The 24,941-nt window shown below is 48.2% G+C and overlaps 1 protein-coding gene across 8 annotated transcripts; it reads right to left on the bottom strand.

Annotated features, from left to right (window-relative positions):
- Nucleotides 1-1,125: 1,125 nt before the first annotated feature.
- On the bottom strand, nt 1,126-23,774 carry TACC3 (transforming acidic coiled-coil containing protein 3). Of its 8 annotated transcripts, none has more exons than XM_070751442.1 (17): nt 23,506-23,774; nt 21,217-21,379; nt 19,210-19,343; nt 17,886-18,243; nt 17,548-17,810; nt 15,526-15,610; nt 14,381-14,531; nt 12,145-12,188; nt 11,845-11,975; nt 10,817-10,910; nt 10,110-10,271; nt 8,572-8,648; nt 6,612-6,655; nt 4,602-4,750; nt 3,159-3,265; nt 1,773-1,893; nt 1,126-1,558 (listed from the first exon to the last, which is right to left on the bottom strand). In XM_070751442.1, exons 2-17 carry the CDS (start codon nt 21,376-21,378, stop codon nt 1,490-1,492), a joined length of 2,151 nt encoding a protein of 716 aa, XP_070607543.1. In that variant the 5' UTR covers nt 21,379; nt 23,506-23,774; the 3' UTR covers nt 1,126-1,489. The 8 variants fall into 8 exon arrangements, with proteins under 8 accessions (XP_070607543.1, XP_070607542.1, XP_070607545.1 ...); XM_070751441.1 differs by having other exon boundaries at nt 17,886-18,246; nt 23,506-23,749; XM_070751444.1 differs by having other exon boundaries at nt 14,381-14,519; nt 23,506-23,662.
- Between the last annotated feature and the right edge of the window lie 1,167 nt (nt 23,775-24,941).

Below are 24,941 nucleotides of genomic sequence, written 5' to 3'. Positions count from 1 at the left end.
ATCTAGGCACAGTGTGACTAAGCGAGGCTTTTTCGCACAGCTCGTTTGTGTGCCGGCTGTGACCTTTCCTGGATCTCGATTCCCTTTGCTCAAGCTACTGAAAGCTCAGTCATCTCATCTGGACTACTTCAATGCACTCTGCATGGGGCCAACCTTGAAATCCACTCAGAAGTGCAAACTATGGCAGCAAGAGCAATCTGGGAGGCCCTTAAGATGGCCCATTATGCACCTCTGCTACACAAACTTTGCTAAGTCACCTAAAGTAGCCCCATGACAGGCGGCAAATAAATAATAAATGTTACTAGCTTTTGTTCTGCCTAAGGGGCCCAGTTGAGCAGCAAGGAACTACAAAATCACACACACGCAGACTGGAGGCTTCTGAAACACAAAATACATTGCTCTACAAATTGTCTGAGAGCCGCAATGATGGCAGAGGAACGTCTATTAAGGACCAAAAGGTTGGGGTTATGTGCCAAGCCGATAACCAACGTCTCAAACCTCCCAAGGTTGGTAAAGAAGGCCTTCAGACTGGGCTGCAGCAAAGGTACTCACTCTATTGCTCAAGAGCTACAGTCTTTTGAAACACAATTGTCTAAAAACTGGGTTGTTTTCCCAAGATGCAATATGTTGGTTTAGACACAGAACTCTGCTTCGTTGTCTCTGTTAAACCACAAACGATAACTCCTGCGAACAGCTCTCCCACAAAACCTCCCCTTTTAAGCCTGCTGCAGCACCCCCCAATTACTCCCAGCTGCGGTTTAAGATCTTCTTCTGCGTCTGTGCAGCTGCTCCTGTTGTCCCATCATTCCACGCACCCGGACATTGAGGATGGGGCCCTAGCTGGGGGTTCCACAGGCATTGCAGGGGCTTCCACCTCTCCAGCACCTTCAGCTTCCATCTCTCCTTCCCCCTCACTGTCTGAACCCTCCGAGAGCCACACAGGTCTCCGGTGCTCCGACAGGCATGGCTCATTCAAAACCTGCCACCGGAGGAGCTGCCCATGAGCCAACCACAACAGTTTTACGGTACGTTCCTGGCTAGGAAAAATCTGAAACAAATCTCAACCTTTCTAACAAATATTGACATGGTCTTAAAAAATTATGAGTCATAAATTGAGCTTTCTACTGGCAATAAATACATCATCTTTATTCATTGTTATAAAATATACAACTTAGTTATTAATTTACAAAATGACTGAAACGACATTTTTATTATAGAGAAAAAAGAGATAAAAAGAGAGATTACTATCAAACAGGGGGTAGTTTAAAGAGCGTAGGCTAAAAACAGAAATGCCCCCAAATGTGCTATCCACGGAAGAGCCACAGGAGGCCTCGTCAACTATTGAAGAAACAGAAACTGGGGAGAGAAAGAACTATTTCATGTCAAGTAATATTACTAAAACCAGGGACACTGAAGAGTAGAAATACATTTAATAAATAATCTATCCCAAGATTGGGAACCGGAACAAAATGGGAGGACTGCAGAGACCTTAGCCCAGTTTTTCCATCTTGGAGATCAAGTCTTCGCAGATTTTGGTGAGCTCCTTATTTTCTTTTATCTGTTAAAGAAACAAAAGAAAAACATTGTATGTTAGATGTCATATAAACACAATCTCAGAAAGCAACCTCTATACAAATGTAGTTCTCCTTCATAGGAAGAGGGGTCTCTCTCTCTCTCTCCCCCACCCCAGCCCACCCAGTGGGGAAGAGAGTTTCCCCTCCTTGCTTGAAATGGGGGGGGGGGGGGGGCGCACTCTTTTGCTCAACGCCGACCTTTTGCTCAATGCTGCTCTCCAGCAACTGGACCCTCAGCTGTTCTTTGCGCAGGATGGCATTGAGGGCAGCCACCTCCGAGGCGGCCTTGCTCCTCACCTGGGCGATCTCTTCGTTCGCTCTGCGGGGGAAGGGAAAATAAAAAACACGGCCCTGCACATGGAACCATTCAACCCAACGTTGCAATGCAGCGGCACGAGCAAGAACGGGTGCAGCCAGGGGCGCCCACATGACTCCGACTTTACACAGGCTGCATTGGCTCCCAATAGGTCTCCCAGCGAAATTCAAGGTGTGGCTTATCACCTTTAAAGCCTTAAATGGCCCAAGGCCAGACTATGTACGAGACCACCTCCTACCACATTATTATTATTATTATTAAATTGGATTTATATGCCACCCCTCTCCAAGGACTCAGGGCGGCTTACAGCATATAAAAAGAACAATACAAAATCTGAAATACAATATTAAACAAAAACAACAATCGAAACCCCCAATTTAATTTAAAAAACCAGTCATTTCTAACAGACCAAGCACACACTCCATTGAAGATCCATTCATTCATAGGCAGGGGCTGATGACTCCCCAGGCCTGTTGGCACAAGTGTGTCTTAAGACTCTTGCAGAAGGCGAGGAGGGTGGGGACAGTGCGAACCTCCCGGGGGTGTGTGTGTGTGGAGCTGATTCCAGAGGGCCGGGGCCACCACAGAGAAAGCTCTTCCCCTGGATCCCCTCCAAGCGACATTGCCTAGTTGACGGGACCTGGAGAAGGCTGACTCTGGGGGACCTGACCGGATGCTGGGATTCGTGCGGCAGGAGGTGGTCTCGCAGGTAATCTGGCCTGATGCCAAGTAGGGCTTTATAGGTCATCACCAACACTTTGAATTGTGTCCGGAAACTGATTGGCAGCCAGCGCAGGAGTGCTGGAGAGAGGTGGGCGTATCTGGGAAGGCCCATGACCACTCGCGCAGTTGCATTCTGCGTGATCTGTAGTTTCCGAGCGCTCTTCAAAGGTAGCCCCATGCATAGCGCACACCTCTCGGCGCCCAATAAGGGCCCACAGAGCGGCCTCCTCCAGGCCCCGTCCACCAAACCATGTCGGCTGGCGGGGCCTTGGGGAAGGGCCTTCTCTGTAGCAGCTCCGACTCTTTGGAATCCACTGCCCCCAGGTCTCCTCCTTGCCGCTCTTCCAGAAAGGCCGGGCTTTCCTTGGCAGGCCTGGAATTAGAACTGATTGCAAGTATGCCTGGTTTCTAGGATAGTTTAGATCTTATTGCAGTATTTTTATTTGCGACTATTGTCAGCTGCTCTGAGACCTTTTTGGAGTGAGCGGCACATAAACACAGTGAACAAAGAACTGAACCCGGAAGGACTCCGGCGCCCGACTCACTGGTCCAACTTTTCCTCTGCGTGAGCCTTCAGGGCCTGGTACCTCTGCTCTTCCTTCCTGATTCGCTCGGCGTAATCTTCCACACATTTCTTCAGTGTCTCTTCATTCTAGAGGGTGGGATGGAGCCCTTTGGATTTCACTGGCCAGGACAAGTCCCCTCCCTTCCCCACTGTCTTCTTCTAGACAAAGCCACCGCTCGGCCACCACACCAAACAAGCCCCTGTGGTGCAGAAGCTAGCCCACCCAGAGAGCTAAAGCGGCTAGCCAGCCTGCCTCAGACCAGGATCTCAGGAATTGCAATCTGGAAGATAATTAAATAAAACATTGACTTCTTTCATAGCAAAACTACACCATTTATACTGTAGCTATCTCTCCAGGTGATACTATACACCAGTGTTTCCCAACCTTGGCAACTTGAAGATATTTGGACTTCAACTCCCAGAATTCTGGCTGGGGAATTCTGGGAGTTGAAGTCCAAATATCTTCAAGTTGCCACGGTTGGGAAACACTGCTATACACAATACTCACAAATCTGTACTATTCAGTTACAATACGCAGCTACAAGTCTTCAGCTATGATATTCTTCCAAAACAATTAGCCACCACAAGCCACACTAAGTCAAACCTTGGCAGAGGTGCATCGTGGTATATATGTTTGTCAACCAATCAGATTACATTACAATCCATAGATTCACCTTGACTAAGCAGTTTTACATTGTTAAAGTCAACCTAAGAGCCCAAGAAGAGCCCTGCTGAATGGGGCCAAAGCCCATGGAGTCCAGCATTCTGTGTCCCACAGTGGCCCCCCAATTGTCCATGGGGATCTTGAACAGAAAGAGAAGGTAAGACCCTCCCTTTCCCTTGACCCCCAACCAATGGGACCCAAGGAAACCCTGCCTGCCTCAACCAACATAGAGGCATAGGAACATGGACATCCGTTTCAATCACCACCACGGATACACTCGGCATCCATGAATCTGTCTCATCCTGCCTTGAAGCTCTCCAGGCTGACAGCTGTCACGGCCTCTTCGGGAGGGGAATCCCATCAACCAAGGACCCTCTGGGGGAAGAGATATCCCCCTTTATTTGCCCTCACTCTCTTACCTGTGAGCTTTAGGGAGTGACCTCCTCGTCCTAGTATTGTGTGATAGAGAATTTTTTTTCCCTCTATCTACCTTTTCTCTCCCATGCAGGATTTTATACCCTTCGATCAAGTCCCCCCTTCAACGCCGTCTTTCAAGGCTGGAGAGACCGAGGCGTTGCAACCTCATTTCATAAGGGAAGGACCCCATTTCCTTGACCATTCTCATGGCCCTTTTTGCAGCCTTTTTTGACATCCAAAATCTTCAATCCTTTAAAGCCCAAACCCTTCTCGTGAAAAAAATGGAAGTTTCAGGGCGTCAGACGCAGCTGGATAAAAACAACCCCAACCCCAACTGCTCACCTTCACAAATCCTTCCATGGCCTCCTTTTGTTTGGTAAACCGGTTGAAGAATTCCGAGAAAGACTTCTCCAGGGTGTCCAGCTCAGACACCGCCTGCTGTTTCTCACCCAAGGCTTTCTGCAGTTCTTTCTTCGTAAGTTGATTATCCCCTGCGGGGAAAACAAGCCGGTTAAATTGGCATGGCATTCTAGGGACAGGAGACCCCAACCTGTCAGCAACTGGACTTCACACGCAGCGGGCAAGCAAAGCTTTATCCACACACGTGGAGGATCTGGGTTCCGTGTGAAACCATCCCCAATAAACCCCCCCCCCAGTCGATGGGGGGGGGGGGGAATGTCTGGTCCTTGGTGCCAGAAAGGCTGAGAACGATTATTACTATGTACCCAGCAGTTTGGGTTTGGCAATAAACAAGCTAACAATGAACGCTTGTATGTATTGAAGCTTTAAGTGTTAGTACTGGAGATGGCCACAAGAGGGAGCCAGAGGCATGATTCTCCCTCTCTCTGTTCTGTTTGGTATTGCTGATTCATTGTGGCTGCTGTAGTAGGAACTGTGCATTCGATGATAGTTTGTGTATTTGTAAGCTGTACAAGTAAGGCTTGTCGTATTGTTAATGTATTGAGAGTTATTGACTGATTTGACTGTGTGTGACTGGACCGTTTGACTACAGTCTTTGCTGAAGTAAATAGTTTTATAGACTTTATTATACCTGGTTTGTATGACTGAACCATTACCCCTATCTCCTGCTAGAATTTCACATTTCCTTTGCGCATACGCATCCTTGATAACTCAGGGGTCACTCCGCACACTGCTGAATAGGAGCCACGGTTCTAGGAATATGTAGAGGCCCAGAAGGAGGTACCCCCAAACTAAGAGACCTATTCAAATATGGACCTTAAAAACTAAATGTCTACGGAGATTCTCAGTCCTCCAGGCTGACGGCTGTCCCAAAGGTGCTTTTTCAAGAGGCTTTGAAGACATTTTCCTTCTCATCCAAGAAGATTCTTCCGCTCTGGCTAGATGGTACACGGATTGGGACATTTATATTCACTGAGGATAGCTGGCCCTTTGCATCCTTTGAGAGACAGGACAGAGATAAACCTCCAAGGGGCCTCAATGACTCTCCAAAAAGAAATGCAAGTAAGCAGCTGCCTGCAAGGGATGTACAGTGATACCTCGTCTTACGAACCCCTCATCATACGGACTTTTCGGGATACGAACTCGGTGCTTAAGATTGTTTTGCCTCTTCTTCCGAACTATTTTCACCTTACGAAGCCGAGCCGCTGCTGGGATGCCCCACTTCCGGACTTCCGTTGCCAGCCAAAGCGTGGGGATTACCCTGAGGCTCCCCTCGCTGGGATTCATAGCAGCGCCAGCAAAAATGAAGGGAATCCCAGCGAAGGGAGCCTCAGGGGAATCCCCACGCTTTGGCTGGCAACGGAAGTCCGGAGGTGGGGATTCCCAGCGGCGCAAGGCAAAAGGGGTGACATTTGGGATGGGGTTGCATGCATTATTTGCTTTTACATGGATTCCTATGGAGAAAATGGCTTCATCTTATTAACCTGGTCACGGAACGAATTAAGTTCGTAAGACGAGGTATCACCGTAAATCCTTCCAATCCCCACCACGCAGTCAGAACTTAGGAAGCTTCTTGAACGAACAAACAACAGAAAGTCCAGTTGCCTCTTGGAAAAGCCCCCGTGGGGCATCTTAAAATCTAGACATTTGGGACAGGGGGTTCTCTCTCAGGGTCTCCTGACCCGAAACCCTCCCAGTGTCACAGAATTAGGTTCCCAGCCTTCCGTGGCCCTGATCGTAACATCTTGGTGCTACAAGTTGTGCAGTGTCACCACTCCTCAATGTGTGCATCCAGTCGGTTTCTGAGTCGAGGGCAGATGAGGCCATTCCGAGCTTCAAGCCTCAGGCACCGAATGCCCACTCCAGAGGTGACCGTGGGGCGCTGCTCCTTCCTTGGGAATAGGTCACTTGTAACACGCAATCGGAACCTACCTATCACATGTTCTATGATGTCCTCAAACTCGAGCACAATTTTCCTGAAAACAAAAGAAGGCCATTATTCTAACATGCCACCAGGACGTTGAATCCGACGTCGCCCTGTCTGTCAGCAAGTGCCTTTCAGACATGGGCCATTCTCCGAAGGTGGGGCTTCCTTTCCCCTCCTGGGCCCCTCCTAGTAAAACCAGGCAGGGGAGGAGGTCAAGGGAAGATATAAAGGAAGAAGCGCTATTTTGAGATGGGCAAGACAGACAATTTGCAACAAGGAAACAGGAGGAGCATCTACAGCAGTGGTTCTCAACCTGGGGTCCGGGACCCCTTTGGGGGGGTCGAACGACCATTTCACAGGGGTCGCCTAAGGCCCTGGGAGGAAAAGACAAATTTCCCACAGCGTTAGGAACTAAAGCTTCTATTCTGGCGTCTTGGAACATATTTTTACAATCCGACCAATCAGGTGTTTAAAGACCTTCCTGCCAATCAGCTTAAAGCTCTGTTGGGAGAATTGGCGCTAGAGTTATGGTTGGGGGTCACCACAACAAGAGGAACTGTATTAAGAGGTCGCGGCATTAGAAAGGTTGAGAACCACTGATCTACACTGTGTTGGAGATTACTGGTGAGAGAAGGAAGCGTCCTGTCCCAGCAACAAGCCCCCCAAGAAATACCCCCCCCCACACACACACACACTGATTTTCCAAGATTTAAGCATGTAATTGTAATATTTTAGAAGCAGGGAGGTCTGTTTGGCACCAGCTGTTAATTAGAGTCCAAAACAGAAGCCAAAACTCACAGATATTTTCTTTCATCACACAACTCTCATTAACTGACTCACTCTGAGTTGGCAGGAAGTGTGGAGATAATGAGCACAACTCCCCAGTTCATAATTCATCATTGAAATGATAATATCCCAGGAGAGAAACCCAAGCTTACATCTGAAACGTAACGAAAGTTGACTTCCGCACTGAGACGTCGCGTGGCTCAACTTTAAATAGCCAAAGGGCGTGGCCAATTATTCTTGAGATCTATTCACGCAGACCTCCCCTTCTTTAGCCATTCGTGCCTTTGGGCAGCTCTGCATACCCTGGCATTCAAGAAGAGGCTCCTCCTCTTCTCCTGAGCCACTCAGGAGGTGCAGAAGACCCTGGTTGGCTTTCAGCCTCTGACCCCACATCCGCTCCGACCTCTTCGCTATCAGAATCGGATGCCAGGTACACGGGCCTAGGGTACCAGCCCACAACCCTCTCTTGATCCTCGGAATCCATGACCAGCTGCGCAGGACATGGATGAGAAAACAACAGAGTCAACCCAGGGTTTAAAGGTACCTGGCTAGTTCTAATCCTGCGTCAAAGTCAGCAGGAGACTGAGAGTTCTAGTCCTGTCTTAAGGCTGCATAACTTTGGGCCAGTCAGCCTCAGTCCAACCCACCTCGGTGCAGAGAACAATGCCATTCGTTCCAGAATCTTGTTGCAGCTCTTGTCTCTGGCTTGTGTTTTGAAAGAACCACATTCTTGTCTGCATTAATTAGCTCTGGGCTACCAGCCAACCTCTGTAAGTCTACGATAGGGAACGTTGCTACAATTACTGTTGCGTTTACCTATTGTTGGGACTCTGGCCAGCTGCTAAGACATTATAATCAGCGTGGTGAAGCCTTTGTAACATGTTAACTCTCTTTTTAAAAAGACTCAAACTGCTAAGACTTTTGTTACGAGTAAAACTTTTAGTACTACATAATTAATAATAATAATAACAACAACAACAATAATAATAATAATAATTTATTAGATTTGTATGTCGCCCCTCTCCAAGGACTCTTTCTTTCTTTCTAAATCCGGGATGTGCATCTTATTTTGGGGGGCTCGACACTGGGACAGAACAAATATATATTCCAAGGAAAGGAAAGGAAAGGGAGCCCAGACTCTCTTGCGAAGCAAATCGAACACGGCCCACTTCTACCTACCCCATTTCTTTATTTTCAGCATACATGTTGTCATGCCTCGTCCTCCATTCCAGAGCCTCCTCTTCCTTTTCCTGGACCTGTGAAAGAGAAAGAAGGCCTCAGGCAAGAGGATTCCGGGAGGGCGCGGAAGAAACGCCGCTGATGCTGGGCCTCCTAGGACTGTGGCCTTCCTCCTTTGGAAACGCTGCGCCTCCTCCTGCCATGGAAACCCCACCGGGGGAACGGGATAGAACTGCTGTGATCCATTTATTTGACTTCTATGCCGCCCTGCTTAACCGACTCAGGGTAGCACATGCTCTGCGCACGGCCCTCGGAGCGAACCCACCGACTCAAAAGACCCTCATTTCATGGTAAAAAAAGCAAACTCTCTATTGAGAAAAGCACCCACAGCGACAAGCAGATTTGAATTTCAAGGGAAAAGGGAGTGATTTCTCTCTCCGGAGCTCAACGTCAACAGAGTCTGGGAAAGGCACCAAACTCAGCCTGATTGGAATTCCTTAGAGAACAAGTCCATTGACCATTTGAGCACAGGAATCAGCTCACCGAGAGCCCGAGCAAAAATCCTCCAGCATATAAAATGTCTTTTTATTGAGGCAGAAATCATGGTTTTAAAGCCTTGTTCCAGCAACCTCTTCCAATGAACGGTGTTGAAACCCCACACCTAATAACCCCAAATCCTTTGCCTTCATCCTGCCTGGAAGTGACATCACACCGCAAAGAGGGAAGGCTGTAGACTAACACCTTTTACTATGCAACTCCTCTCGCCTTCTCAGCAGTCTCCCATAGCGAGGGTCTATCCACTGACTATCTCCTCTAACGTCTTCCTAATCCATTTAGGTAAGACAATGAAGTATGAACTTCTGGTAGAATGGACACGGAGGGAGGTTCGAAACCGAGAGAGAATCCGCAACTTGGGAGTCCTCCTTGACCGACAGCTGAGGCTAAAACAACATCTCTCAGCTGTGGCGAGGGGGGCATTTGCCCAGGTTCGCCTTGTGCACCAGTTGTGGCCCTATTTGGACAGAGAGTCTCCTCTCACGCCCTCATCCCCTCGCAGCTCGATTACTGCAATGTTCTCTGCATGGGGCTACCTTTAAAGACAGTTTGGAGACTGCAGCTGGTCCAAAACGCAGCCGTGTGAGCAGTCATGGGCCCACCTAGGTACACCCATGTATCACCTTCACCCTGTGAGCTGCACTGGCTGCCAATTGGCCTCCGAATGCAATTTAAAGAGCAAGTACTGCCTGGCGGGAACTAATGGAAGGGCATTCTCTGTGGTGGCTCTGGTCCTTGGAAACAACTCACCCCAGAGATTCGCACTGCCCCCACTTTCCCGAAAGGTTTTAAAAACACACCTTTGCCGGTAGGGCTGGGGGCCGCTGAGCGCTGACCCTCTGCTCTGGCCGAATAGTACGACTGGGATGAGATGAGGTTGCTTGAATGGTTTTAAATGTTTGGGGTTTTTAAGATTAGGCTTTAAATGTTTGGATTTTCAAATGCAGCTTTCAGGGTTGGATTTTATAACTGTCTGTTCTTACCTGGGCCGTCAGGTCTTGGACCCTCTCCCTCTCAAGCTCCAACTGCTCCAACGCTTCCTCCAACTCCTCCTCCCCCCTGGATTGCGCTTCCGAAGGCCGAGCGCAGGAGAAGGGCGGCACCCTATGACTGGCGGGGATGCCCACAGGGGCCGTGGGCTCTGCCTAGAAAGAGAAGGCGGGCCCCATTGATTAAGAACACCCACGGCATCATTCCAGAAAAGGCTCATTTAATCAAGTGGCATACAGGTTGTCCTCGAGTTACAAGAGTTCACTTAGGGACCAGAGTGTTGAAAAAAAGTGACCCCTTTTATGACCCCTTTCCACACTTAGGGCGATTGCAGCATCCTTGTGATGTGGTCAGACTCCAGAGACTTAGCCCATGGCATGCACTGGGAGCGCGGCTGCAGTGTCGTGTGTGTGTCACGTGATCCCCTCCCTCTAGCGATCTTCTGACCAGCAAAGTGAAGGAGGAAGTCAGATTCCCTTAACAACCACAGTGTGACTCACTTAACAACCACAGGGGGATTTGCTTAAGGGCTGTGGCCAGAAAGGTGGCAAGACAGTGGGGCAAAGCTCACTGAACAAACAAACCAAGAGGTCCTCTTCGGGACAGCCATGACCCGGAGGACGGAGAAAACGCGCTGGGCTTCCACGCTAGAAAAGCACCGAAGGGAAGAAGCCACCGGAAGTATTGGGATGGCGCTTACCAGCTCCGTGGAAACGAGGAAGTCCAGCTCCACCAGGAGCCCTTCCTGTTCGGGCGCTTTGGCTTCAGGGCGGGCAGGTTGTCTAGGAGGGACGCTTGGAAAGAAACAACGGCAGGCAGGTTGCAGGTGGGACTGTCCAAACGATGACCCCCCCCCCAAAGAAATAGGTCCACACACGGAGTTGACAAGTATTAAGCACGTCATTGCTAATAGTTTACCAGCAGAAGGTTTAACTGTATAAAATATCTCAGCAAAAGCAAGACATCCTTCCCTTGCGGTAGCAGCTATGACACCTGACTCCCATGGGATTATAAAGCCCTACATGGCATCGGACCAGAATACCTTCGGGACCGCCTTCTGCCACAGGAATCCCAGCGGCCCATTAGGTCCCACAGAGTTGGCCTTCTCCGGGCCCTGTCGACTAAACAAGGTTGTCTGGTGGGACCTAGGGGAAGAGCCTTCTCTGTGGTGGCCCCAGCTCAGATTGATTCCACAGAACCGCCCCCACCCTCCTCGCCTTCCGCAAGACTCTGAAAACCCACCTGTCGCCAGGCAGGGGGAAACTGAGGTATCCCCTTGCTAATATGATTGATGTATGGTATGTTCGAGTTGTTTAGTTATTTTAGTGATGTGGGTTTTCAAATGTTTTTTAAGTATTGGATTTGTTACATTGTTTATTATTGTTGTGAGCCGCTCCGAGTCTTCGGAGAGGGGCGGCATACAGATCTAATAAATAATAATAATAATTATTATTATTATAATTATTATTATGATTGGGCGGCATATAAATCAAATAAATTAAATGGGACAAAACCCACCTAACCAGCACCTCCCGCTCAACCACAGAAGCTCAGGGCTAAACCAGGGGTCCTACTTCCACCAGGGCTGCCTGTGCCTTGCAGGAGAGGGTGGGGGCTCCCAGATTCCAAGCCCATAGAAAGGCAACTCTGAGGAATAAATGCTGCATTGAAAGAAGCCTCCAAAGGAGCTTCTAAAACCCTCTCTTAGAAATAAAATAAAATAAATACCCAGCTGGTAGCAATGGCGCTACGGGGAAAGCCGCTTGGCCAGGCTCCGGGCCTCCCTTCTTGGGGCTGTTTTTGAGCAGAGGGTCAAACCTCAGAAAGAGCGACTGCTTCCTCAAGTCGGACTCTTTCAGCTGGAAGAAATGCGCTTGTCAAGTCCACACAGGCTGCCACATTGCACCTTTTGTGCTTGTGGGGGTGCGCAGGCAGGGTGCGGATCCATAACCCGCCCCGAGTCCACGGAGAAGGGTGGGGTGTAAACCCAATGAACAATTGAATGAATAGGGCCGTGTCCTTACTTACCGAGCCCACTCCAAATTGCTCCAGGTAGTCGAGGCTTCCGAAAACTAGGGGGAGAAAGAGATGCGGGGCAATGCAGAAGTTGTTGCAGGAGAAATGGCTTCCAGAGACAAACCAAAGTGAACCCTTCTCCCTGCCACTCCCTCCGCCTCACTCTTTGCTGCCACCAGAGAGAAACTATTTGCCAAAGCTCCCAATCAAAGAGGATTCTGAAATAATTAGGATTGTGGATTAAAGAGATTTCCCTAAATGGGGGAAATGACCGTGGCTTTCTCCTGGAGGCTCACTCCACCTTGGCTGAAACGGCATTTCTGAGCCGGGGGAAAAAACTGCCCGGAGTGATTGTCGCAGCTCTAAATTTTCTTCTCTATTTTGACCCAGCGGGCAAAATCTTTTGGTTTCTTAGTTTGGTTGCTATGGTCTAACAGTGGGTTCTCCACCTTTCTCATGATGTGGTGACCCCCAACCATAAGCCTAGTGCCAATTCTCCCAACAGAGCTTGGAGCTGATTGGCAGGAAGGTCAGAGGGACACCCCCACTGAAAACGCCCGATTGGTCGGTCTGTAAAAATATGTTCCAAGGCACCAGAATAGAAGCTTTAGTTCCTAACACCATGGGAATTTTGGTTTTCCCCCCATGGTTTTAGGCGACCCCTTGAAATAGTCGTTCAACTCCCCAAAGGGGTCCCATCCGCCACGTTGAGAACCCCTGGTCTACAAGGTTTTGCTGCGCTCTGTATAAGTGTTCCAAACTTCTTTGAAACACAACAAGCAGAAACAAACAATCTTTAATATTAAAATTAGATGTGGACAGACAAGGACAGGAGCATCATCTTATACTTACTTATACAGGGTGCGTTCCAAAAGTAATGCAATTTTTTTTTTTTAAGTACAGTAGTACCTCTAGATACGAGTTTAATACGAGTTCCAGAAGGGAGCTTGTATGTCGAACAACTTGTATCTGGAACAAATGGCTTTAGATTTTGTTTTCCCCCTCCAAGATAAGCAGAAGCAAGGATTCTTGCGTCACCTAGTGGAAGCTCGGCTCGTATCCTGAATTTGAGCTCGGGTCTGGAACAGAAATTTCTCTCCCCTCGTGGCTCGTAACTTGGAATACTCGCATGTGGAGCAGCTCGTATCTAGAGGTACTACTGTAATTTATTGAACAGATTTGCACAAACGCTTAAAATTCTTCAAAGTACTGTCCTTGGGTCTCTACACATTTTTTCCAGCAACTCTGCCGTGACCGGTACGTGCCCTGGAAGGCATCTCCAGGACCTCTCGCAAGGTCTTCGTCTCAGCTGATTGGATCTCTTCTATGGACGAAAAATGGGTTCCTTTCAGGGCTGGGAACAAAAGACGTCTGCTGGGGCGACGTCAGGACTGTGGGGGGGGGGGGGGGGGAATGAGGCAGCGTTGGCACCTGGTGTTTGGCCAGGAACTCACGGACTCATTGCACGTTGTGGCCAGGCATGTTTTTCATCCATAGAAGAGATCCAATCAGCCGTGACGAAGACCTTGCGAGAGGTCCCCGAAGACGCCTTCCAGGGCACGTACCGGTCATGGCAGAGTCACTGGAAAAAATGTGGAGGGCCAAGGACAGGACTTTGAAGAATTTTAAGTGTTTGTGCAAATCTGTTCGGAGCCGGGGTGGCGCAACAGGTAGAGTGCTGTACTGCAGCCCACTGAAGCTGACTGTAGATCTGGAGGTCAGCGGTTCAAATCTCATCACCGGCTCAAGGTTGACTCAGCCTTCCATCCTTCCGAGGGAGGTCAAATGAGGACCCGGATTGTGGGGGCAAGAGGCTGGGGGCTCTGTTAAAAATTGCTATTGCTAACATGTTGTGAGCCGCCCTGAGTCTAAGGAGAAGGGCGGCATAAAAATCAAATACTGTAAATAAATACAAATCCAATTAAATAAATAAATTACTTTTAAAAAAATTAATTGCATTACTTTTGGAACGCACCCTGTATATATAAAGATTTTATTAATTTATTTTTATATAATGAATCATAGATTGGAAAAAAACATATTAGAAAAGAAAACTAAAACTCTGTGCTTTGGTGGCAAGATCTATGTCAGGAAAGATATAAGAGAGCAGTCTGCCTTGAGGGTTTAATACACAGGGAATCCCATAAATAAAGGGGAAAGCCCTGTCATTCGAAAGGGAGCCCTGTGACTAGTTCCTCAGTTCTGCTCATGGGGAACCTTCCGGCATCGACTTAAGGCTCACACCTACTTTCAATGGCTGGTCTGAATTCGTCCTCGGTAAAGGGCGGGTTGCTCTCGCCCGCAGGTTCTCTCCTTCCGCAAAGGGCCCTGGGCAGCTGCCCACTCAGAGGCAGGTGGTCTGGGTCAGAGGCCTCAGAGAAGGTGCTCTTTGGCGCCCCCTAGGGAAACAATATTGTGAGTTCCAATGGCACACGGGGGGGGGGGGGGTGTTTAACCTTTCTCCCTTTCGTTCTGCTGAGCGGTGCTAAAGCAGCACAATGGCTGGTCATTGCAATGGCCACTGCAGGCAGAGTTTCCTAGCGGAAGTCTGGTCCCGCTAATCTGGTTCGGCCAATGCCAAGTGTCAGATAACCCAACGCACAGCTATGGAACACAGTGGGGTCCCTTGACTTTCGCGGGGGATACGTTCCAAGACCGCCCATGAAAGTCAAATTTCCGCAAAGTGGAGACGCTCCCTTCCCCCCTCCCCCTCCCCCCCTGGTTGTACCTACCCCCAGAACCCGCAGGGGCAACGGAGCGGCAAACTGGGGGCTTTGCTGCGCTCGCTGCCGGCGTCTCCCATGGAGGCAGCAACAGCACGGGTGCTCAGGGTCAGGGCAGGGGAAGCTCAAGGCAAGAGGGATCCAGGCCAGGACTCAAAGCCGGGATTCCAGGCCGGTCAGCTGGGAGGTTGGACGCTACCACTAAGGCTTAGGTGGGTGGGGGAACAAGAGGCGCCGGTGGCAGGCGGCAGTAAGCGATGGCGGCGGAAAAAGGGGCTCTGAGAATTAAAGGGGAGGGATGGGGCGTCTGGGGCGGAAACGGAGCTCTTATTTCAAGAAGCAGGACAGCTGGAGGGGGAGGGGGAGGGGGAGGAGAGTTAAAACACACAGTATCGGACGCGGGAAAACATTCAAATGTTCCAAAAACCTGCATTGATACTTTTGGAAAACCCGTGTTGTAGCCCTTCTGTGAAAGTCGGACCCGCGAGAGTCCAGGGACCACTGTAAATCGAATTGAGCATTTCCCTGGGATCCCCTATGGAGAGCACCAGGCATGGCGGAATCAGAGGCAGAGAGAGAGAGAAGAGGGTCCCCCGCCAGGCCCCCAGAAGCAGAGGCCTTCTGCAAGGCCCACATGGCACAAACACAACGAGGGCTTTAGGGACGATACCTCGTCTTCGTGTGAAGGTTCACGCCCGCCATCGTTTTCGGCCACGGTCTGCCTCTTGGCTAAAACAGGATCTTCGATCTCTTTCCTGCGCAACACAGAAGGCTGATATTCAAACGCCCGACCGCCACAAAGTTTGATATTTCATTTCATTCCTGTCGCTGCTGAAGTCGACCGAGTGACTCGAGGGGACTGGCAAACCTTTTTGTGCTTTTTAAGGATGTCGTCTGCAATTCAGCACATCTGCGATTTCTCCCGCTTTCTCTGCACCGTACCGCTATTTAAGACTTTCTTTCAAATATCTGGAGGTGTAAATTACTAGCATGCCCCAAAGGTTCTAGGCCAGGGGTAGGCAGAGCTGGCTCTTCTATCACTTGTGGACTTCAACTCCCAGAATTCCTGGGCCACTCACGCTAGCTCAGGAATTCTGGGAGTTGAAGTCCACAGGTCATAGAAGAGCCAACTTGGCCTCCTCCTGTTCTAGGTGAACCGATGGCATGCGTGCCACCTTTGGAGCTCGATTGCTGCAATGCGCTCTACCTGGGGCTACCTTTAAAGAACATTTGGAGACTGCAGTTACAGTGGTGCCTCTACTTAGGAACACCTCCACTGAAGAACTTTTCTAGATAAGAACCGGGTGTTCAAGATTTTTTGCCTCTACTTAAGAACCATTTTCCACTTAAGAACCCGAGCCTGGAAGAATCTCCCAGGAAATTTGAGAGCGGCACAAAGGCCCGGCCAGTTTCCTGCCATTCCCCCTTTAATCTCACTATCTCACACTTCTCTGTGCTGCCAGAGGAGCCTTTCGGTGGCACGTAAGGAGGATTTGGCAGCCCAGAGCAAACGGAGCGTTTTCCTTTCTCTGGGCGCTTGGAGAGGGAATAAACCTCTGCCAGCGCCCAGAGAAAAGAAACGCTCCCTTCGCTCTGGGCAGCTGAGGAGTCACCACAGCGAAGGAAAGGCGCTGGCTACAAAGCGAGTGAGCGAGAGAGGGGAGCCCTTCAGCATGGGGAGGAAGAGGAAGCAGGTAGTAGCAGCAGCAGCAACCAGTGTATGGGAAGCAGCCTCACGACGGGTGTATGGGAGGTGGGTGCTCCTCCTCGCTGCCTCAGTCCCTCTTTTTTTAAAAAAGCCTTAAAGTTTTGGATTTGTTTGATTCCCTCCACCTCCCCTTCTTCCTTCGACAGCGACTCTCCTCCTCCTCCTCCTCCTCCTCCCACCCAAATTCCGAGCTTTTATTTCTTTCCTAATGGGTTTGTGCGCATTATTTGCTTTTACATTGATTCCTATGGGAAAAATTGCTTCTACTTACAAACTTTTCTACTTAAGAACCTGGTTACGGAACAAATTAAGTCCTTAAGCAGAGGGACCACTGTAGTTCAAACTGCAGACTCGCGAGCAGTCAATGGTTTACCCAGATATACCCATCTATCACCATCCCCCCGTGAGCTGCACTGGCTACTGAGGGGTCTCCGAACGCAATTCAAAGTGTTGGTTACGACCTATAAGACCCTACATGGCTTAGGACCAGATTACTTACGGGACAGTCTCCTGCCTCATGTATCCCAGCAGCCGGTCAGGTCCCACAGAGTCGGCCTTCTTCAGGTCCCGTCAGTCAAGCTGTGGGGCAGGGCCTTCTCTGTGGCAGCTCTGGTCCTTTGGAACCAACTCCCCCCAGAGATTCACATTGCCCCCACTCTCCTGGCCTTTCGCAAGGTTTTAAAAACACACCTTTGCTGGAGGCCGTTGAGCACTGACACTCTACCCTGGCTGATTGGATGAATGCGATGGGATGAATGTGGTTGAATGGTCTTAACTCTCTGGGGTGTTAGACCTAGGCTTTTTTAAAGCTCTAACCAAGGGATAAAATAATGTGCTGGCTAAAGACGTAAGCGGATCCTTTCCCCTATTTTCCTCCCCCCAAAAAGTAAGGTGTGTGTCTTATACTCTGGGAAAAAATACAGTAAATTTCTGGCCTTCCCCAACCCACGCATTTCCTCCAGCTACAGCCCCACAAATACTCACAGGCTGCTGGGCGTGAAGTCCACTGCCTCAAATGGATCAGCTGCTTTCGGTTCCAGGGTCTGCACGGTGTCTGCTTCATACTTGGGGACACCAGATTCCTCTGAAGCGGGTGCAGGAGGTCCGGGGGCTGGAGTGTCGGAGTCAAAGACCATGCAGTCAGGGAAAGGGGCAGCCCAGGTCCCTCTCGCTTCAGCGCTGGTCTCCTTGTCTGCGTTCTTTATTTCGTCGTTGAGATTTTCAAAGCTCCCGAATTTTTGAACGGGCTGCAAGGGAGGATTTTGCAAGTCAGGGTCGCACGTACGTTCAGAGACAAAGCTTAGGGCACAATCACAACTTACAATTTGCTCGGAAAAGACGTCGTCGTGCAGTGAGGAGTCCAGGAGAGAACGACGATCCTTGGTTCTGCCGCCTGCTTCCTCGGACGGAGTATTTTCCGGGACGCTTTGAGGCAAGGAAAGCAAACCACGTGAAAGGGCCGGTCCATCTTGCTCTTCATCCCCAGTAAAATCTCCCAAAAAGGAGAGTTCTTGGCCGTTGGAGAGATTCAGGAGGCCTCCTGGCCTCTGAAGTGGCTCAACACGATGGACAGCAGAAAGGAAGTCTAGATCGTCTGACAGATCAGGAATGAGGCCTTTTCCTCCTGTTGGCACCTCCTCTTTCCCAGATGTCATCTCAGGGATCATTGTGGATTGACTCCTGCTGGAAAGATACACGGGGTTCGTTTTATTTAGTTTTAGAGGACGGCTACACTGAATGGACTTGTGTTTCCTGGGATGCTTTTGATTTTATTCTTTGGAACACCCACAGCTGGTCTGATCTGAACTCTTATGGGAAGGATTTGGAAACAAATATTGAATGAAACATCTGCAAGAAAACAACACACCTCACAGAGCAGGCTTATCCAGCCGTGGCCACTTTTAAGATCCGTGGACCTCTGCTCCCAGAATTCCAGCAAGCTGCCTTAAAGTGGCCACGGTTGGAGACCCCAGAGCACAATGACCCTGTAGATACACACCAAGTATATAGGCAGCACATTGGGTTGAGGCAGGCAGGGTTCCCCTAAGTCCCATGTGTTGGGGGTCAAGGGGAAGGGAGAGCCTTGCCTTCTCTTTCTGCTCAAGGTCCCCATGGACAATTGGGGGGCCACTGTGTGACACAGAAGACTGGACTCGATGGGCTTTGGCCCGATTCAGCAGGGCTCTTATTATGTTCTTAAAGTAAAAAGGAACAATTCCAAACAGAATATAAACCATCCTGAACCTGTTCCCAGACTCAACTCACTAATGGTCTTAGAAGAATCCTGACATGTAGAAAACCAAAATAAAGGTCTTCATGCCAACTCAACCACGGGTTGTTGAGGGTCTCCACGTAGCCCCTCAAAGAGAAGGCAAGAAGCACCAAAAGGCTTGACCACAGAGAGTCCAGGCTAAGGCCGCTGTCCTTTCCAGATCTAAAGACAAAGGATAGCCACCCTATTTAAACGATGCTTTTAAACCATTAAGCACTTTTAGCACAGGGCCCTCTTTCCGGAGGCTTCCAAGGGATACAAATGCCAATTTCTACAGCAAAGAAGCTCCCTTGCTCCAAAGGGTGAAGTCTGGACACTTATTTTGGTCTGGTCTAAAAACTCTCCAGACACTTGGTAGAGAAGCCGTTACTCACACAGCGGTGCACGGGAGCGAGAGGAGAAAGTTGTCTGTAACCTCGGTGACGAGAGAAGATTCAGACTTTTTCTTTCGATCTGGACTGAAGATCCTGCCGGTCTGTGGATCCCGCACGGGGGTTTGGAAAGTCACCTGCAAAAGGGAGGGGGGGGAGGGAGAGGAACAACCCTGTTCAGAATAGCAGGGGGAAAACTTACATTTTGAAGACACATTTAAAAGGATATTAACCTCCAGCCATTTCATTCCCAACAGACCCACAAACCAGGAGGCCAAAATAGTCCTTTTAAAAGTTCCAGACATTAAAAAAAAAATCCAGAAAACTTTAAGAAACAAACAAGCCAGTTCTAAAGTTAAAAACCAAGCAATGAATATCCATTTGTATCCCTCGGTCTTCTCCAGGGTCAGTGGCTGGGCCAAGCCAAGAGTCAGAGCCAGCTGGTCTAATGGCAAAGGCACTAGACTAGAAAGCGGAAACCCACCAGTTCAAGTCCCACTTCAGGCGCAAAAGCCAACGGAGGGATTTGGGGCCATTTTCTCTCTCAGCTCAGGGTTGTTGTGGGGAAAACAAGAGGAGGAACGTGCGTTGGATATGTTCAGTCAGCACCCTGAATTATTTCTAAAAACAATAAAAGTGGTGTGCAAATACAGTAGTTTTCAGAGCATAAGACACATCTTTTTCCCTCTTAAAAGGGGGTGAAAATTTGGATGCATCTTCTACACCGAATGCAGCCCGGCCCACCCTCTCCAACGGAGGTTTCACGGGCCGAAGAAGCCAGGCCCAGAGCCCACAACCAATGAGCCCCCGGTGGCTAAAGTCCACTGGGAGCAGCTGACTGAGGGTATCCAGGCAGGCCCTCCACCCAGGAGTGGGTTGTACCCAGTACGGGCCACACTAGTCTGGTAGTGGAAATGGAGATGCGTTTGAATCACCGCATTCCCAAGCCCCCCCCCCCCGCGTGAGGTTCGGCTTCTGCGCATGCGCCGGAAGGAAAATCTCACAATTTTGGGGGTTTTCTTCCTTCCGCACATGCACGGAGCAAAATGGCTGAAAATTGGTGAAACCTCATGCGCACGAGCGTCCTTGTGTGAGATTTCACTCCTGCCGCATGCGCAGAAGCCAAATCTCACGCTGACAGACACACGCACGCACGCCCTCCGGTCTCCAGGAACGCACCAGGAGCGCCGGAGACAAGGAACCGTTGCCTGATCCATCCCCTCCCCCAAACAGTTTTTTCTTATTTCCCTCCCCCAAAACTAAGGTGCAACTTGACACTCTGAAAATCAACCCCATCCAAGCCGACTTGGGCCTATACCAGTGCTTCTGAAATAGTGGGGCAGACCCCCCCCTTGGGGGGCACGGAGCAATGCCGTGGGGGTGGTGCGTGGCCCCAGGGAACATGCTTTTTTTTGCCGCAGGGAGCAGGAGATATGAAGTGCAAGTCACAAACCCTTAAGAGACACCATGGAAAAATATTTAACAGGGATGAAAAGAAAGGAGGAGAGAGACGGAGATCGTGAGACAAACCTAAGTCTCCTGAAAGCTGACATGAAGAAATAGGGCGAAGCCTATGTGGCACTCGACTTCCCTGTGACTACGGTGGGAGACGAGGGAAGACCGGGATGTTTACTGGGTCTAAAAATGTTGGCACAGCATGAAGCCAAATAAATTAAGGCACATCACACCCCAATCGCTTGAGTTTTTTCAGCGAAAATATATTTAATATTGCAAACAATTGTCTTGGTGGAGAACTAGGGTGGTGGTAGTGAAGTGTTTACTCTTTCCTAGGGGGACATAATATAAAATAATTGAGTAGCCCTGGTCTAATAAATGCATCTCTTTTGTAAACCCACAACTGCTATGTTCTTCTAACACCGTGCTCAGCCGAGTCTTCTAGGACCCAGTGTTCTGTCGATAGCTAGATAAGGTGATAGCTAGATGATCTCCCAGCCGCAAAAGCCAAGATGCCTTTTTTCGTAATGACTGCCGGGCATCATCAACACGTACCTTCATAGGCTTAACAATCCCTCTGGGTGGCAAATTCTCTTTCTGCGACATCCGCAGAATAGAGGCCCTGGCCGTGGACTCTCCGGGGGTCAAAAGCAGCGCAGAGTTTCGGGATGCCGTGCCTTCACCGGCATTGTCTTCGTTTGAAGAGTGTAGGCTCATTCTAAAAGGCAAAGCATGTAAAAAAACACACGATATATGAATTTTGCTTCAGGACAGCAGATGGAGCAGATCGCCAAATCCATCCTTCTGCCTCTCCAAGAGAGCAACCTCAGAATGCAACAAGGCGGGCACCTCATTCCTTTAAATTAATTCACCGCAGGCAGCAGTTTTGAAACCGGACTCAAGCAGGAATGAAAGACCTACATCTCCTTCAGATTTGCAAAAATGGCAGCATTAAGCAGCAGTTAGGATAATATATACAGTATATGCATGGTTTTAATGGGTTTTAAATTATTTTTAAATTGCTCTTTTAGATGTTGGGTTGGTTGTTGTTTTTTGTTAAGCCACCTTGGGGAGTTGGGCGGCATATAAATAAAATAAGATAAAAAATAAAGCAAATAAATATAATTGTAGGATAGTTAAATAAATAAATTATTTATTTAATGAATTTAACCAATAAAATACAATAATAAATAAATATAATTTTAGGATAATTAAATAAATAGAATAAAATAAATAAAAATAAAATAGAATTCTTTACTATCACCCTCCAGTAATATTCCATTCCAAATTTCAGTGCTTAAAAACCTATGATTACAACACAAGTGGGATTGGACACACAAGGAATTTGTGCTCTCAGTGTACATAAAAGAAAAAGAGACATTTGTCAAGAATCATGAGGTACAATATTTAATGATGTTTGACAGCATTGAGGGAATTATTTGTTTAGTAGAGTGATGGCGTTGAGGGAAAAATATAATTTTAGGATAAATAAAATAAATAATAATAATTTAAGGAAGATAATTTTAGGACAAGTCAATAAATTAAATAAATAAAATGATAAATTAAATAATAAAATAATGAATATAATTTTAGAGTAAAATAAATAAATAAAAATATAACTTTGGGACAAGTAAACAAACAAACAAAATAATAAATATAATTTTAGAATAAAATAAATAAAAATAACAAATAAGTAAATATAATTTTAAGATGGATAGATAAATTAATAAAAATATTTTTAGGATAATTTACAGCCACCCTGAGCCCCATGGGGAGTTTTAGTTTTAAGCTTGTTATGTTTTACTTCAGGTAAACTATTTGACTTCTTTTATTGTTTTGTATTTATTCTTATTGTATTTGTGCTGCTGTTGCAAGCCGCCCTGAGTCTTTTGGGATTGGGTGGCATTATTATTATTATTACCTTTAAAGCCCTTCATGGCATCAGACCAGAATATCTCCAGGACCGCCTTCTGCCGCAATCCCAGCGACCGGTTAGGTCCCACAGAGTGGGCCTTCTATGGGTCCCGTTGACTAAGTCACTAAGCAATGTCGGTTAGTGGGCCCCAGGGGAAGAGCCTTCTCTGTGGCGGCCCTGACTCTCTGGAACCAGCTCTCCCCAGAGATTAGAACTGCCCCCACCCTCCTCAAAACCCACCTTTGCCCTCAGGCATGGGGGAACTGAGATGTCTCCCCCCGGGCCTATACAATTTAAGTATGGTATGCTTGTATGTATGTCTGCTTAATAACGGGGAGTTTTTAAAAAAAATATTTTAAATTGTAAATTATTAGATTTGTTATAAACTGTCTACGGAGTCTACGGAAAGGGGCGGCATACAAATCCAATAAATAATAATAATAATAATAATAATAATAATAATAATAATAATAATAGATTAGACTTGCATGCCGCCCTTCTCCGAGGACCCGGAGTGGCTCACGACACGCAATACAAACAAGATGGATACAAATGTAGTAGTTAAAAAACAGTAACTAAAATCCCATTGTATAGAAAACAGTCTACTCAATCACATCCACCCATACAAGTCGAATGAATAAATAAAATAAATTGTGCGCCAGAAAAGCCGAACGAATAAATCAATCCGAGGCCCCCGAGTCTGTTCAGCCCCGCAGGACGATGACGATAATTATAATAACAACAACTACAATAAAACAATAAAAATTGAAACTTAGACTCGTATGGCGGCCGCTTTCCGAGGCTGCCCGCCCGTCCTCCCACGAGGGGGAAGGCCGCTGGTGGGGCCGCCTGGGCGACGGACGCGGGACATTGCCGACCGGGACCGAGTCCGGGGCTGCCTTCACACGCCCCACCCGCCCCGCACTCACCTGAGGAAGCGGCCACGGAGCCCCTCCGCTCTCAGCTACGGGCGCGGGAACAAGAAAAAGGAACGAACCAAACGTGGAAACGGCCCGGAGACGCGCGTCAACCCGCTTCACTCACAGCCCTCCGAACGCCGCTGCTCGAGCCTCCAACAATGCGCCCTCAACGACAGCTCCCATTTTTAAATTTGAACCTCGACGCTTCCCCGCCAATGGCGAGCCTGGATTGGACTGACGTCACGCGTGAGGCGGGGGCAGAAAGGGCGGAGACGCCCGGGCATGCGCCTAGGGAGACATACAGGAAAGCTTCTCTCCCGGGAGGAGGGAGGAGTTTGCCAGGGGGCGTGGCCCGCTGTTGGCTGAGGAAGGGCCGGAAGCGGAGGGTAGACGCCTTTGTGTGTTTTGCGCGCCCGCCCGCGCGTCCGTAGTATAAACATAACATAAGTAAAAAAAGTAAGGATAAGAGGGCAGTAGGACAGGGACGGTCGCGCTCATTACCTGTACATACTTTGCTTTTGTTTATGTTCATTTATTTTTTATTTATTTACTTATTAGAGTTGGAAGGGTCCTTGTAGGTCATCTAGTCTAACCCCCTGCTCATACCAATACTGTGCACCTGCCATCTTGTACATGTTTTGATAAACAAACCAATAAATAAATGAAAATAAATGAATGCAGGGCGGTTTTTTAAGCTAGTGCAAAACCTTTGAGGAGCAATAGCTCTCCAGCCTTAAATCAATGTCTAAACTGTAAATATTGATATGAAAATTCCCAAAAAAACACCCCACCAACAACTTTTGAAAATGGAGGAATGGTGGCTGGGATATTGAAGGGTCGAAGATCTTTCAAGGTAAAGAAATTCACCTTATTAAGCTCTGGTCATTTTATGTTACATCATGGCACAATAACACAGGCCACCAAACCTTTCCTTTTCATTATCAGCAAAAATATGTTACACTTATAGTTGTTGGCTATAAAAAGTTTATCTGCCTTGGAATATCAATCAATCAATTATTTCTATCATCTGTCTGTTTCTGTCTGTGCCTGTCAATCAATCTATCTACTATTCTATTATCTGTCTGTGCCTGTCAATCAATCTATCTACTATTCTGTCTATCATGTTTCTGTCTGTATGCCTATCAATCAATCAACTACTGTATTATGTCTGTGCCTATCAATCAATCAATCTATCTATCATGTTTGTATTTGTCTGTCTATCAATCCATCCATCAATCAATCTACTGTACCTACTTATTTTGTCGAGCACCTACGAGATAGTAGGCATTGGTATAAACTTAAACACTAGCAGGTAAACTTAGACAATGGGACACTAGGCACAATGGTGGGCTGATGCATGCCCGAATATAATTTTCATTTTTATCTGTATTTGATTTATAACCCGACTTCTGCCTGCCCTCGGCCCTCTTTGCTCGCAAGCACGA

The sequence above is a fragment of the Erythrolamprus reginae genome, chromosome 4 (assembly GCF_031021105.1).
Source record: "Erythrolamprus reginae isolate rEryReg1 chromosome 4, rEryReg1.hap1, whole genome shotgun sequence".
In the NCBI taxonomy this organism is placed as follows: domain Eukaryota; kingdom Metazoa; phylum Chordata; class Lepidosauria; order Squamata; family Dipsadidae; genus Erythrolamprus; species Erythrolamprus reginae.
The sequence above is the reverse complement of the archived record's forward strand: the minus strand, read 5'-3'. Positions and strand labels throughout refer to the sequence as shown.

Bases quoted from the DNA above. Each gene is read 5' to 3' on its own strand.
- TACC3 (XM_070751436.1), bottom strand. From the start codon at position 21,378: ATGAGCCTACACTCTTCAAACGAAGACAATGCCGGTGAAGGCACGGCA. The intron at 14,532-15,525 runs GTATCGTCCCTA...TTGTTTCCCTAG, and splicing joins AACCTTCACACGAAGACGAG to GGGGCGCCAAAGAGCACCTT. The intron at 1,894-3,158 runs GTGAGTCGGGCG...CTTCCCCCGCAG, and splicing joins GCAGAGGAAAAGTTGGACCA to AGCGAACGAAGAGATCGCCC.